The 16,259-nt window shown below is 32.4% G+C and overlaps 1 protein-coding gene and 1 long non-coding RNA gene across 3 annotated transcripts; both read left to right on the top strand.

Annotated features, from left to right (window-relative positions):
• Positions 1-365: 365 nt before the first annotated feature.
• On the top strand, positions 366-2,022 carry LOC127105455 (DAR GTPase 2, mitochondrial; the record flags this gene model as incomplete). Its single annotated transcript, XM_051042648.1, has 4 exons — positions 366-491; positions 859-955; positions 1,200-1,405; positions 1,604-2,022. Coding segments are annotated over 4 exons (681 nt in total), but the record flags the coding sequence as incomplete, so codon positions are not given.
• Positions 2,023-11,344: 9,322 nt separating this feature from the next.
• LOC127134497 (uncharacterized) lies at positions 11,345-13,544 on the top strand. Of its 2 annotated transcripts, none has more exons than XR_007808240.1 (2): positions 11,345-11,695; positions 11,951-13,544. It is a non-coding gene; the product is annotated as an uncharacterized LOC127134497 (long non-coding RNA). The 2 variants fall into 2 exon arrangements; XR_007808246.1 differs by having other exon boundaries at positions 11,867-13,544.
• The last annotated feature ends 2,715 nt before the right edge of the window (positions 13,545-16,259 follow it).

The raw sequence follows: 16,259 nt of genomic DNA, 5'->3' as shown, positions 1-16,259 counted from the left end.
TTTTGAATGGAATGTTATCATGGTGTTCTGTAGCCGATCATTATGCTTTTGCTTTTGAGATGAATGTTCTCTTGGTTTTGTGTTATGGTCATGAAATTACTAGTTTTCTTCATGTAGCATGAAGAAGGTTTGATCTCTGAAATTAATGGTGTGATATGCTAGTGGAATTGTGATTGTTGTGAATGAACTGCATCAAGTGTTGTTTGTGGGTCACATTGATCAAAATGTAACTATGCGACCAGTCAGTCACATTTGTGCGGTTGTGAAGGCAGAGTAGAATCCTTACCATAGTAAGTTTCACAGTGCAATTGTGACGGCAGTGTAGAGTCCTTACCATAATAAGTTTTGACTCATCATATTGATCAAAACTTATTTGGAGCACCATACTACACCTTTCTTTTGCAATTTCTTGTTTTGTAGAAAAAGGAAAGTTAAAGCATGCAACTGTGAGTCCAGAACCAGGGGAAACTAAAGACATTAGAAGTTATAAGGTTAGATTTTTTGTTTCTTTGGCACTGTACTTTTTATGGTTTTGCTAGAAAAAAATACTTGCAGACCTCCAAAGTTGTATGTTTTCATCATGTGTTCTATCAGTTCTATAACTTTCCTGTCATACTGATGGTTCTGAGAACTTCTAATAGGTCTCTAAATAGATTTTGTAAAATCTGAATCTCATACAACCTTTTGTCATTTTTTTCTCTCTTAAATCTCATTTTATTTGTCTAAATTAAAATTATTCTTTTGCTTTTCAAGTTCTGTTTCTGTCCAGTTTTAAGATTTTTTTCTTTTACAAAAGAAGGATCATAACAGTATCTCTTTTGTGCTATTCTTACCCGCGAAAATTTTCCTTCCATTCAGATTGCTAGCCATCCCAATATTTATGTATTAGACACTCCAGCTGTTTTATCTCCCAAGGTTCCTGATATTGATGTTCTATCAAAATTACTCTTAACAGGTATTTTCAATTGGTTTGCTTCTTTGTCTACTAATTCTTACATTCTTATGTAGTGGTGGTAAAGTGTATGTGTATTGAGCAATGGAAAAGTGTTGAGAACTTTTGACAAGTATATCGAGTCGAGGAAGTAATGCATAGGGAGTAGAGTTATCGACTTATCGTCCCTTTAGGATTGAAAGACAAAAAATACTGATTCACTATTTTGATTCTATCTGAGCTGTTCACTATTTTTATCCTTATGCAGGAGCAATTGGGGACTGTTTGGCTGAGAGAAAAGAAACTGCTCAATATTTTCTAGCTATTCACAACTCTAGTGGTCAGTACAAGAAATGGGCGAAGTTATCAAACAAGGATAGTGACTGGGTTTTCCTTAACAGCGCAACAGAATGCTCGACTACCTCTGGGTTGCGAATGAAACAGAAAAACCAAATCCATACAGATCACACACAGGTATGTGCACTATTTACGCAGATATCTCAATCTTATTTAGTGTTTCAAATGGATGATTTCAAACCGTATTCTGATAAGAACACTCGTATAGCTAAAAATTGAACCAAAATAAATGTTTGATGTTGAAAGGTCAATCTTTGGCGATATCTCTACTAGTTAAAATCCAAATTCATTTCAGGTTAACTTTGTGTTTTGCAGGACGACGTAGTGCAGGTTGTTCGAAGAACACTCTATGAAACAGTATCATCTTTTGAAGGCAATATAAGATGTGAAGTTGAAATGGAAGCACTTATTGCTAGACAGTTTACTGCCTTGCAGGAAGTTTTCCATGTTTTTACTGAATCTGAAGAAGATGCTCATGTCATGGTTGCCGGGAAATTGCTTAATCTTTTCCGTACGGGTCGTCTTGGACATTATATTTTTGATAACCTTCCCAGAAATACTCACTGATCATTGTCAGGCCAATGCTGTGTGTATTGACCACTAAATCTAACTGTTCAACTCAGTTGCAAAGTCTAACCATATCTTTTTACAAAGCAAAAAGCCATTAGATACCATTCTATTACTCCTAATCTATAATATTGGTTAAATTAATCTGCCATTACATTTTTAACTGATTTTTCATTATTTAACTTTATTTTATTTTAGTAGAATTATTTAAATTTCATAACCAACTCCTTAAAGATGAAGTGTTTTTGAAAAACATCTTGAATCGTGATCATGTTTAACATGAAGCTGCTCTTTGCAAAGTGAATGTTTGAATCAGAAAATCTTTTATGAAATTGTTGTCACTAATTCTGTTGAAGTTTCAATTTTTATCAAAAGTATAATGACTTGTCCTTGATGTTGTTCTGTCAATTCTGCATAAATGGAACACAATTAGAGTCCCTAAAAACAAGCTCCAGGAAAAAAATGCCCCAAAAAACAGCTCCAACAGCCAATTGAGTTCAGAAATCATTTTATGTTCTTTTGTATTTATTTTTGGATCAATTTCTCTAGCATGAGTCTTACTATTCTAGGAATTCTTGTCCTGATTTTTTTAAAGATTCAGGACAAATAATAAAAATAGATCCATAATAAAAAATATATTTTTTAAAAAAGAACAAATATATTTTTTAAAAAAGAACAAATATATTTTTTAAAAAAGAACAAATATAATAAAAATAGATCCATAATAAAAAATATATTTTTAAAAAAGAACAAATATATTTTTTAAGAACAAATATATTTTTTAAAAAAGAACAAATATACATTCGTCAAATAAAAAAATACTCCATCCGTTCCTTTTTTAACTTTTCACACATATCAAGAAAACTTATCATTATCGTTACTTTTCACACAATCATTTTTCTTTACCTATAATATCCTTAATTATTTATTACATTCATTTTATTTTTTCTCTCTATGTAATAATTAAGAATAATTTTGACAAAAGAGCAATTAATATTATCTTAAATTTTAAGAATGACAATTAAAAAAAAACAATTTTTTCAAAAGAAAGTGACACTTATAAAAGAAGGCAGGAATATTATTGAACTCACTTCTCTACCAAATTCTTGTACTTCTCTACCAAATCCTTGTATTTGTTACCGTCGATATTAATTATAACTACTTCCTCCAACTTGAATATTACGAAAACTTTTTCATAAGTTTAAATAAATAATTATAACTACTTCCTCCAATTTGAATATTGCAAAAACTTTTTTGTAAATTTAAATAAATAGTATAAACAGTATAAGGATCAATCTTGATATAGTTAACGATGAAAATGACCAAATTAAGATTATAAACTAATGTATTAGACAAGAGAATATTCTTATATAAACGAGTCTTGCAATTATCACACCTAAATACAATAATGAATTTGTCAAAAAAATAAGATTCAGAAACATTGAAAATGAAAAAGATCAATCATATCATAAAATTACAGAATACCGGTCCTAGTTATACAACAGACTTTATGATATCACAATGTACCTACATTAACAATATATTTTATACTAAGATAGATATCAACACTAACAAAATAAAGTTTAAAAACATTCAAAATGATATGGTGACAATCTAATAGATGATTAACTGTCAAGGAAATATAATATACTATAATATTGACAATCTATAAGACATTAATAAAATTGAAAAACACCCTGAGATGGTTAGATTGCAATGCTAAAAGCAAGTAATTGCAAAAAATGTGTACGAAAATATAAAATTAAAAAAGAAAGTACGATCTTATGCTATAGATTCTTGAAAATATACAAGAATCTTCTATACAGATCACATAAATATCTCCTTCCATGTTTACAAAACCAGTCATAGCACCATCTTTGCCCTTATATTTCCCTATATCAAAAATACAATAAAGCAGTCACCCTGAATACTACCCAAACACACTAATAATTTAAAAAATAAATAAATTAAACATAATCACAAGTGTTGATGCAAATATTCAAGAGAAACTTGACTTGAGGTAGAAATAATGTTAGTTGGAAACATCCACACATTTCATTAAGTAACACAACCAAGTTAGGACATACAGTCGATGTGAAAGTTTCCTTTAAAAGATATCCCAATTTATTGTCGAACATGATTCAGACTCAGAAATGAAGTTTCTAGTAATTGAATTTCAAAACAGAGAACTGAATTTGAATTCATCAATCAGATGTTTCAGAAATAGATGTAGAGTATTGCTAATGGAATCAAACATGATTGAAATGTTTTAACATATGAACAACAAGACATTACAGCAAACATGTTTATTTAGGAGGGGGCACATTAACAATCAAACTCACCAACCACATTACAATGGACCCAATGACCTTAAAAACAATGAAAAATACCAAGAAACCAAACAAAATAGTAAGGAAAGGAGGTCCCTTTGAAGCATTGCTAGTTTCCTTTACATCTGATCCTTTGTTAGATGCTTTTCCACCACTAGAGTTGGAGTTTGTAGCACAAACAGTCAATATCTTATGATAGTGACTAATGATAACTCCATGCGCCAACTTTCTTCTTCTCTTTCTTGGCTTATATCCCCTTCAAATTTATGGAAATCTTGCCAACTTCCAATATTTCACCTAGCATATTTGAACTATTGTTCAACATACACACACATTTTTTCATATTATCAAGTTTGGAATTTAGAAATGACATTTCTTCTTCCAGACCTGTGATGGTTGAGACAAGCTTATCCTTTTCCTTCTAAAACATACCTATGGTTTTCTTATGATTCTCCATAACTAGTCAAGCTTCCTTCCACTTGGTGTAGAAGAACCTATATGAAGAATCTAGATCTTCATCATGTCTTCATCACTATACACACTTTTAGATTTAAATTTTCTAGTGAAAGCTATTACAATGTTGGCAGTTTCCTTTCAGAATCAGAACCAGACTTGGGCCATGAAAGAGATAATCTCGTTTTCAGCTTCTTGAGAAAAATAGAGAATTCATCTTTGATATGAATAAATCCTTCACATTCAACATATCTAACTTTCTTGCCTTTGTCTTCTTCTATTCCCTTACTCTAGGGACCAATGTCGAAAATGTCTTGAACAATTGTCCTCCATTTTTTGTCCATCTTTTTCAAAGCTTTGTTGAACTTCCTTCTAAAATAAGTTATAACATCTAACATGTATTCTTCAGTATCCTTATCACCTTGATCTTCATTTGCTTGAGTGTTGGACATAAATGCTATACCTTTGCTCTTCTTTTCAGATATTTCATTTATAGAAACTTCAAAGGTTTGGAGCTGCAACCTTGGCATCCTAACCTTGGATGTGCCTTCATGAGCATTCTTAAGAGTTTCCCAAGCTTCTTTAGCTACAGTACAAGCGTTTATTAGTCTGAACATGTTCTTGTCCGCACAGTTGAAAATATCATTCAAGGTTTTATCGTTTCCAAGAGCTTCATCATCTTCTTATTTGGACCAAACAAGTTTAAGCTTTAAACTTGTTGAACCATCTTCAGAAGTGATCACCGGATATTTCCAACCTTTAACTATAACCTTCCAAGTTTTTCCGTAAATGGATTTGAGAAAAGCAACCATCTTTGCTTTCCAATAGACATACTTTGTGCCATCCAAAACAACTGGCCTGTTGACCGAACCTCCATCCTTAATGTTTTCTATTTGAACAAAAAATATCTTCCCTGAAGCTCACCCAAACTGGATAGAGTGTCTACTCTGATGCCAATTGAAATTTTGTTCCTGAGGTGACAGATGTTGGACACGACGTTGGGAAAATTGGCCCAACTTCTTAAACTAGAATGACAATAATAAAACAATAATAAAAACACAATGCATAAAGAAATAAAGAACACAAGATATTGGTAACACAGTTTAGTGAAATTACACCTACGTTTGAAGGGTACTCTACCTAAGAAAGGAATTTCACTACTTCGAATTAGTACAATTAGTCTAAACATTAGTCACATGATGTTCAATGCCTCTTCCTAATCCTAGTGACTTTCTATTTATGACTCCCCCTAAATATGAGAACTCATATCACTTTCTTCAACCACTAACCCCTAGTGATCAACCTCAATAACAACTCTAATGATTGTTGAATTTACAACTCAACTAAGACAAACCATCAACTATGCCAAGTTACTGAAGCATAAAGAGGTGTACACAAAGATACAACATTAATCATTATGATGGCATTAGCGTGAAATACAATAAACAAAAGACTCACAAACACTAGACACAAAGAACTTAATCTTTCACACAAACCCTCAAGTAAAATATGAGAATTGAATCTCCTTGTATATCAATGTATTATGGGCTTTTTCCTTAGACTTAAATTCATCTAGAATAATACAGAACCTTGTTGCATTTGATTGCTCCATAAAAATATCCAAAAGACATGATTTATTATATTCAAATTCAAAATTAAATATCCATTTAAATTTGATCTGATCTTCAACAACTGTCAAATAAATCAACCACACATTGCTAAATAAATTGCATCAAATCTGATTGAATCTCAACCATAATTTTCGCACCAAACAATATCCATCATGACCTGCTGACTAGGTCCAAATTTTCACTACACACATGCTGGAACATCGTGTTCCACATGTACACCAATACACCTAAATTATCTCTTTTCCATGAATTACATACATGTCTTCTTTGTAGAGTGAACCTTGGATAGAATAATTCTGTACCAAAACTGCAATGTGATCAGTCTGTTGTCAGAGACCAGATATTTTAGCACACGTGTTGGAACATCGTATTCCACATGTGTCCCTTCTGCACCATAACAACTTAAACAAACTCCATGTTATTTTGCATAATACATCCAATCCCAAAATGACCAATAATGGAGACAAGACCAGAAAGAAAAAGAAAATTATGAAGTTACACTTCCAAGTGTTATACTTATTCCAAATTATTGTAGCTCAAAGAGATTCACTTTTTAAATTGAATATAAGTATTTATCACAAAATGGACCGTTGGATTTAAAAAAAAGAATTGATGGAGAAATGGGAACCCTTAGATGATAAAATTAGAATGGCTTCCAATAAAAGGACTGGTCTCTTCTCAATTTTTTTGAACCAACAAAGAAATATATATTGATATTGGCATAAGAGGTGCCACTAACCAATAGAAATTAGATATCCAAAAAGATAACATAAACACACCAGTACCTAAACAATGATCCTATGCTTGATAGAATTAGAATTTAATCTAACTCTACCTTACAAAACAGACTTGTAAGGTGAGGGGTGCCACTCTTTATAAACCCTTTATGGGTTCTATATTTAACCAATATGAGACTTTGTTTTTTCCTAATACACGTGCTCACGCCCATTACTGTTGGGCTTGATGCATAGATATAAACGGTGGATGGCCTAAATTATTGATATATGGTACTTGGTTTTTCCAATACACCTCCTTTCCCAACACTTTTTTTGGCTTGGTGTGCAATATATAAATAACGAGTAACCCAAATCGATAGGCTTGTGATATCATAATAGAATTAAAGTTTGGCCTAAATCAACCTTACAAAATCAACGTGTAAGGTGAGGTGCCACTCTCTATATAAACCCTTTGTGGGTTCTATCTTTAACCAATGTGGGACTTTGGTTTTTCCCAATAATGTAGAACTATAAAATACATCAAAATTTATTTATTATAAACAGGAGACAAAGGCTACAATAAAAATAACTCAAACTACACCACAACATCAAACCAAACAAAAAATCCACCAAACTGCAGACACAAAATGCTCCCACACAGAATAACAACCCAATCGAGACGGCTCCACAAGATTCAAAACACCAAAGCGACCTTGCTTCTCCAACACTGCCAACACACACTTGTTGAGATGAGATCCAATGAACTTCTCACTTTGACAAAAGTCACATCCAGAATGAGTTTACACGTGAAACTTGTCGCTTTCCAACTAGGGATTTTCCTCATGCGTAAAACAAAGTATGTTTCCCCAATATAACTAGCCACACGGTCATCTAGGTCGCATCAACCACAGACGTGTCCAATCAACAATATGCACTTCACAAGACTCATTGTTGAACAAAGAATCCTTATCTGTTGGATGACGAACAATCAATTTCGTCCTTACTTAACGGTGACACACGTTCTGCACAAGAAACTATAAGAAGTGATAACTAATTTCCCAAAGCGACCTTGCTTCTCCAACACTGCCAACACACACTTGTTGAGATTAGATCCAATGAACTTCTCACTTTGACAAAACTCAAATCCAGAATGAGTTTACACGTGAAACTTGTCGCTTTCCAACTAGGGATTTTCCTCATGCGTAAAACAAATCATGTTTCCCCAATATAACTAGCCACACGGTCATCCAGGTCGCATCAACCACATACGTGTCCAATCAACAATATGCACTTCACAAGACTCATTGTTGAACAAAGAATCCTTATCTGTTGGATGACGAACAATCAATTTCGTCCTTACTTAACGGTGACACACATTCTGCACAAGAAACTAAAAGAAGTGATAACTAATTTCCCAATTTTGTCAACACGATTTTCAGAAAAAAATAGCCTTTCAATTGGGAAAGAATTAACTATCTTTGAAAAACCACGTCTTTGGTAACTTTGAGTCTACCTCTCTCTCCAACCAATCATTCTTTTTATTTAAATAATTTATTTTATTCATACATCTATCTTGTTAATACACTAAATGTATCAAAGTTATCGATAGCCAAAAGTAGCTAATCCATTTCCTTATCAAAACTACTCCCTCTGTTTCTTTTTAAATGTCATTTTCTTGATGATTTTTTGTTCCCTTTTTATTGTCACTTGCAAAGTTTAAAATAATATTAATTGCACTTTTGTCAAAATTATCCCTAAGTATTTATTACAGAGAAATAAATAGTAAAATAAATATAATAATTAATTAATGATATTATAGATAAAAGAAGAATTATTGTTTGAAAAGTAACTATTGATTAATTTTATTAGTATGCATAAAAAAACACTTAAAAAGAAATGGAGGAAATAGTTATCAACCCTTTGAACCCTTGTTCCAGCCTTTATTATAACCGTCAATTCTCTCTCATCACACCAATGTTCCCCATTTCTCTAACAACAAATCAACACGTGTCCCACTACACACTACAAGACAAAATTTGTCTCACTACTCCACATCTCTTCCCAAATTTCGCTCACCTCACATGGGAAAATGACTCATCATTACCATTCATTCAATCCAACTACCCTCCCAATTTGGCCAACACCTTACACATCGACCACACACTTGTTCACCCCACCTTGACCCAATACCACCTCCTTTGAACCAAAACCTTTAGAACAAGGTTTTTCTTGGGTCCGATAGTAGTGTTAGCAAGCAAAACTTACCTAAGAGAATTATTAATCAACCATTTTGGTCGAAAAATTATGTTCCTTAAAAAAAGAACCTTTTACTATTATATTTAATTTCTGCAATATTATTATTTTTAATTCTTCCATGTGGGTCTGACCTAGTAGTTTAAAGGATCCATTTAGGTGATGGATAACTTGATCTCACATATAACAAAATATTACACTTCATGTTATGGTGCAAGAGGCCTTGAGCATAATCAATTAGCCCCGGGTTTCTGAACGTGAGAATTTTATGCTAGTTTAATTGAAGCAACAAAAAAAGAAGATTAATAAAGAAGCTGAAGGTGTAGTACCATACAACACCCGATATAGAGGTGCCTAGTCTCAACAATCATCATGAAGTTTTGCTATTGGAACTTAAGGGGATTGGATAATTTCAAAACAAAATTGGCCTTGAAAATTTTCGTTGAATATCATAAACAATATTTGTTTGTTCCGGGAGTGATTCTGTTTTGCTTCGGTTGGATCGTTCCATATGTAATCTATTTTCCAAGTGTGTTTCTTACTGCACTCTAGTTAAAATTTGCTTAATTCATATTTCTCTTCTTATTACTTAAAAAACATGAAGAGTTGCATGCTAGAGGTCCTTGCATGTACAACTTAGGAAGACTTTCAAAGGTTGGTTAAGGAGGGGGAAATAAGTAGAATATCGAGAGTTCAATGGTTGTTCTCCAATCAAAGTTGAAGCGTGTTTAAAGATGGCGTTCAAGATTGGGAACAAAAAGTATTAGGCAATATTGTGAGCAATACAAAAATGACAATATCGACTTCTATGGTTACCATTTTACTTAGATTTTTTCTTTGCTAACTTTATTTTATTTTTGGGTTTTTAACCTAGTTCCCCCATTGTATATATCTTTTTTCTTATATATATATATATATATATATATATATATATATATATATATATGCTCTATGGGCAGAGAATGTGGTTCTCTATAGGTGTCAACTAAGTTGGGATGCTTAATTTCTCTCTGATGCCAGAATGCTCTTAATTTAGTAAGAAAAAAAGAGCATTCAAAATTGTCATTTATTTTTCTTTATTTTATTTCTCTTTTTTGCTAGTCTAATGGTGAAACCCTAGTTTGGATAGTAGGCTCATACCCCATCTATCAATTAGATATATATGATATTCCTTTACATTAAGTCGATTCGTTTACGCATGATCTAAATGCATATGTGCCATTTTAGATTTAACGTGTTTTTGTATATATAAAATACTCTTAGTTTGTTGCCTTGTTGAAAACATGTGTATATAAGTTCTTTCACAAAATATGTATATATAGGTTTTTATCTAAATATTGGTCAAAATAAAATTTATGTAATATTTAAAATTTTATATTTAAAAAAATAATGTTTTCCCTCTCGGTTGTATCTGCCAACATGGATAAAAACTCAGCTTTCACGTCACTTACTAAAAGCAACCGAGGGGAAAGTGACACGCACTTTCTAGTTTTCAAAATACAAAAATGTTGTTGATGGAGATCGAACTCATGATCAACACAACTTTTCTCTTTAGGTGACAGTTCAATTGAGGGGGAAAAGTGACACACTTTTCCTGACACCCTTCTTTACCTCGCCCAACTAACTAGGGTAAAACCCCTTTTCCAACCGAGATAAAATCACTTATTTGTAGTAATAATATAGTTAAATAGGAACAACTGTAGTACCCCAATTTTGTCGAGACGTTTTTAAAAAAAATCAGAAAAGTATGTACATATTTTATTTTATTTTATTGCATTTTCTATTTTCACTTTAAAGAAATAAAAAAATCAGTTAGCTCATTGTTTTAAGTCATCATTATATTTACCATTATTTCTTAATTTTCATTAAACTTTATAAAAAAAATTATTTCGTTTGATTAGTAGTATTTAAAAACAAAAAATAAAAATTATAAAAAATTGAATAAATATATATAATAAGATTTATTATAATTTTTATTATATTTTAAAATTGAAATATTTAAAAAAAAATAGAAAATAAATAAAGATTAGAGAACCTTCAACTTTGGACTTAATAACTTTTCTTCCTTTTCATTTTCCCTTTTTATTATTGTCATTGTATGTTTCAAACAATATTTCAGCATTGGTGCGACACTGCAAAATGCCGCAACACTGTACAATGCAATAGTGCAACATAACAAATTGATTTCAATTGTGGTCAACTCATTATCTCACAAACCATATATTTTCCATATTGCTACACCTAAAATCCTAATTGTTTTTAGTATAAATAGAAGGGAAATTAGCAAAACTGGGAGTGATTTTTTGAAGGAAAACTTTAGAGAGAAATTTGGGAGCAAAAATAGTGTAAAAAACTGATTCTTTTCCAATAAAACATGGCTAAAACCCTCATTGCCTCAGCTTCACACATCGAACTTTCCAGCACCAACATCTCCCTCCTCCTTTTCTGCCACCTTCGGTAACTTTTTTCCTTCCTTGTATTTTCATTTTTTTTATAGTTTTTTTTGTGTTTTGTGGTTGCTGCACTTTGTTGTTGTATTTTTTGCTACTATTGTTGCTGCTTTTTTTCCAGCACTCTATTTACTGTTGTTATTGTTGATGCATTTTACTTTGTTATTGTGTTTTGCAGCACTATATGCTATTGTTATTGTCATTACATTTTGCTTTCCTGCTATGTTGTTGGAGCAATTTTGTTGTTTATTGATTGTTTTAGGATTTAGGTTATTGATTGTTTTTTGGGAGTATCTGTTGGAATCAACTCTAGAAGAAAGAAAGCTTGGTTTCCTTGAGTGAATAAGTTAAAAAATATTATCTTCAAGGAAAGCTAAGCATATGTCCTTGGGAGGGAGACTGTTAATGACCAGCTCAGACATGTCCAATATCCATATTTATCAATTATCCTTCTATAAGATTCCAAGAGTCATAGAAAAAGAAATTATAAAGATACAAAGAGATTTTTTTGAGGGAAGGTAATGGTGATCAAAAGATGATGAGTTGGATAAGCTGGAAAAACATTTGCAGAAGAAATATAGACGGGTGGTTTAGGAGTCAAACAAGTTGGAGCCTTCAACTTTTCTTTGTTATCCAAGTGGCTATATGGAGAATACTGTCGGAGCCAAAAACTATGTGGATGGATATTCTTACTTTTATGTATGGTGGAGAAGATCCTTAGAATTTTAAGATTCCTAGTTGGAAAAATAGACTCTTTATGGTGAAGAGATATGGTTGCCTTAGGCTTCAACTACGTGGAAGATGAAAATTGTTTCTCCAACTCCATTATTTGCATAGTAGGAAATGGAATGATAGTTAGTTTTTGGCATCCTAGCTGGTGTGGGCCTGATTTATTGAATAATTTATTTCCTGTTATATTTGATATTTCTATTAGCAAGGAAGCAAGAGAGGGAGATATGTGAAGATGGTCTAGAGGGACTTTGGAATGGAATATCTATTTGATGAAGGAAAATTTGGTTTTATCCTTGATCAGCTCATGCAAATTCTTGCACATGTCTATATTTCCCCCGATAAAGAGGATTCATTCAAGTGGTGGAGGAACAATTGTGGTTCTCATTTAAAATCAACTATTATGTTTTCCAATTATCTTTGGGTGAGGTCATCATTCCGAATGAAGCGTGCTTAGCAGGTTTGGAGGAAGTCTAGAAGTCGAGGATTCCTAGTAAATTTCAGGTTTTCTATTAGAGACTGTTGCGGAATGGTTTACCAAATAAGTCTCAATTGGTCAAGCGAGGAATTTTAGAAGGTGTCCATAACTCAGTTTTCCCTCTGTGTTTTTCTGTCGGGGAAGAAGATATTCATCTAATCTTGGACTGCTTTGTTAGGCAAGATATTTGGAGGAGTTTGTGCAACTAGTTAGGCATTTAGTTCAAGGCAGCGACTGGCTTAATTCCTAAGCATGTTTTATAGGTCTGCACCGAGATGGAGAGGAAATTCCATGATCACTTGCTTTACTTCTTTTGTTCTACAACATACTAGACCTTGTGGACTAGCCGAAATTCTATTCTCTTTCAGGGAGAAGTCTTGAGTAGTTGGGACTTTTTTGGGAAGAATCAAGTTGTTATCTGCCAAGTGTTTTTTTAGAAATAATAATCCCATTAGTTAGGAGGGTTGAAGGATAGATCTGTCACATATTCTTAATTGAAACCTTTTGTAATTTTGACTTGTGTTAGGCTTTTATTCCTTTGTTCTTTTTTTCTTCTTTCTCTTTGTGTTAATGGTTTATCACCCTTTATGCTCACTATAACTCAATTTTTGCTCTCTGTTTTTCGGTTGGGGAAGAAGATATTCATCTATTCTTGGACTACTCTATTAGTCAAGTTGTTTAGAGGAGTTTGTATAACTAGTTAGGCATTTAGTTCAAGGCAGCGATTGGCTTAATTCCTGAGCATGCTTTATAGGTCTGCACCCAAATGGAAAGGAAGTTCCATGATCACTTGCTTTGCTTCTTTTGGTCTACAACCTGCTAGACCTTGTGTACTAGCCTAAATTCTATTCTCTTTCAGGGAGAAGTCTTGAGTAGTTGGGACTTTTTTTTTGGGAAAAATCAAATTGTTATCTTGGGAGTGGTACCAAGTGTTTCTTTAGAAATAATAATCTCATTAGTTAGGTGGGTTGGAGGATAGATTTGTCACGTATTCTCAATTGCAATTTTTTATAATTTCGACTTGTGTTAGGGTTTTATTCCTTTGTTCTTTCTTTCTTCTTTCTCCTTGTGTTAAAGGTTTAGCTCCTCTTATGCTCCTCATAATTCAAGTTGTTGTTTATAACAAAAAAAAGTGTTCAAAGAGATTAGATATTTTTTATAGGTTTCTTCTCAACCGAGAAAAACTCTATTGTATATGATTTTAATCTTTTTTGTGTTTATTCTTGTTCTATCTTCTATAGTACAACTTTAAGGTCTTCAATGGGCTAAAGGTAAAAGACTCTAAGAGATCTTTATAACATATAATCATCTAAAAATTTAAAGAATTATGTATATGCATCATCACCTCTTTTGTATATTTAAGACTTCCTTCATTTCTGTCAATGTGACATTTAATGACTCATATTTAAATTTCAACAATTATTAATATAACCTTGCTTGTATACGATAAATTTCTTTTATATCATTTCTTAACTATATGTAACTTTTATTTATTTGTAACTTCTCTCATTCCACACTAGATACAAAACAAATAGAAAATGTGGCATGCATAGTAATGGCAAATTAGTTTTACATCAACGTAAATAAAATTTCATATAATGTGAATTTTTATATGTTAATGCTTCTGAAGTATTGTGAATGTTTTACAAACAACTCAGTGCAAAACTATTTGGATGGATTTATTCCTCCCCTATTATGAAAAAATAATCAGTCACCTCTGCAACCAATCATAAAAGGTCATTAATCAATCATAAATTCATTGAAAGTTTGTGTAAGTTATCGAGAAATTTGGTGTCAAAATAATACTTTTTACTTGGAGAGCATGAGGAAACCATTTTCGTGCATCAACATGAAGGATTTGAAAGGGATTTGTGATAAGGTTTGTTTTCAAACAAAAAATCTTGATATGACCACTAATATGTATGTTACATATTTTTGGGTCATAATTGTTGTAAATATATATGTTACATATTTCTTGGTCATAATTGTTACAATTTTTTTATATATATTAGTGGTTAGTATTTTAGTTTTGGGAAGTTTAAGATTTAAATTTATTATTAATTGATGTTTGTATTTAGGTATCTACACAAATAACATAGACTTATTAGACTTATTAGAGAATAGTTAAAATAAAGTGTTTAAAGTAACACATCAAGTCAATTGATGAAGACGTGACACGAGATCCCAAAAGCAAGTCAAAGGAAAAAGTGATGGGCCCAATAGGATTTGTTAATCCAAAAATAAGCCAAGAAAGAGAAGAAGAAAGTTGGCGCATGGAGTTAAAGCTTCTATCTTAAATCTAGGTCTGATTGTTCTTTTTTCAAAGGATCTTGGTTATGTTGGCCAGCGTGATGCAGAAGTTGATGGGATTAAGGCTCACTCTCCTTTCGAGGCCCATCAGCTAGTAACCCATGTCTCTAAAGATGGTAGTCAGATATGAGGGATTTCATCCTACCCCTCTCTCTTCTCGAATCTTAGCCCTCAAAACATTGAACTTAAGATGTGAGACTGCAATTCAGTACCTCTTCTAACAACAATTTGGAATCCATCAAGTTTTTTTTGAGATAAAAGGAAATAAAATATTCATGGAAGTTAAAGACACGGAAGCATCAAAGAAGATTTGAGAAAAAACTGTCAAATTTGGAGTCTGAGCTTCTTAAGGTGAGGATATTCATATTGAAGTCATCAAGTCTTTGGAGAAAAGGATTCAGTTAGGGAATTATCATAAGGAAGTATCTAACAAGGGTTTTCAATGAATATTCTCTACCTAAATATTCGAGGGTGTGGTAGTTTGATTACGAGAAGAAGTTTGAGGACGAAGATTTCCATAGGAGATTTTGACATTTGTATGCTTCAGGAGACGAAAAATCCAGTTAATTACTGATGATGTGGTTCATTAATTATGGGGAAGCAGTGATGTGAAATGGACATCAAAATATTCACTTGGAAGATCGAGGGGTTTCTATCATGTGGGAACCATATTCATTCTCTCTTAATTTCAGTTTTAGAGGTGAGAGGTTTGTAGGGTTGAATTTTAGTTAGAAGGGTGTGTCTGTTTACTTAATGAATGCTTATTCTTAATGTTTTATTGATAAAAAGAGATTATTATGGAAACATTTAAAGGATTTGGAAAGCAGGTTGCCTCAAGGGGAGTGAAATGTAGGGGTTGATTTTAATGCTATTAAGAAACTAGGGGAAAAGAGGGGGAAAAGTGATAAGGTTTATAAAGGAGGAACGATTGAGTTCATTACTTTCATTGTCGAGATGGAGATAATTGATTTACCGGTTTTTGGGAGGGAACTTTAATTGGCACAAGGTGGATGGATCTATAATGAGCATGTTAGATAGGTTTTTAATTTCCGAA

This window comes from Lathyrus oleraceus, chromosome 1, assembly GCF_024323335.1.
Source record: "Lathyrus oleraceus cultivar Zhongwan6 chromosome 1, CAAS_Psat_ZW6_1.0, whole genome shotgun sequence".
Taxonomy (NCBI): domain Eukaryota; kingdom Viridiplantae; phylum Streptophyta; class Magnoliopsida; order Fabales; family Fabaceae; genus Lathyrus; species Lathyrus oleraceus.
Note: the sequence above shows the minus strand (reverse complement) of the source record. Positions and strands in the feature narration are given on the sequence as shown.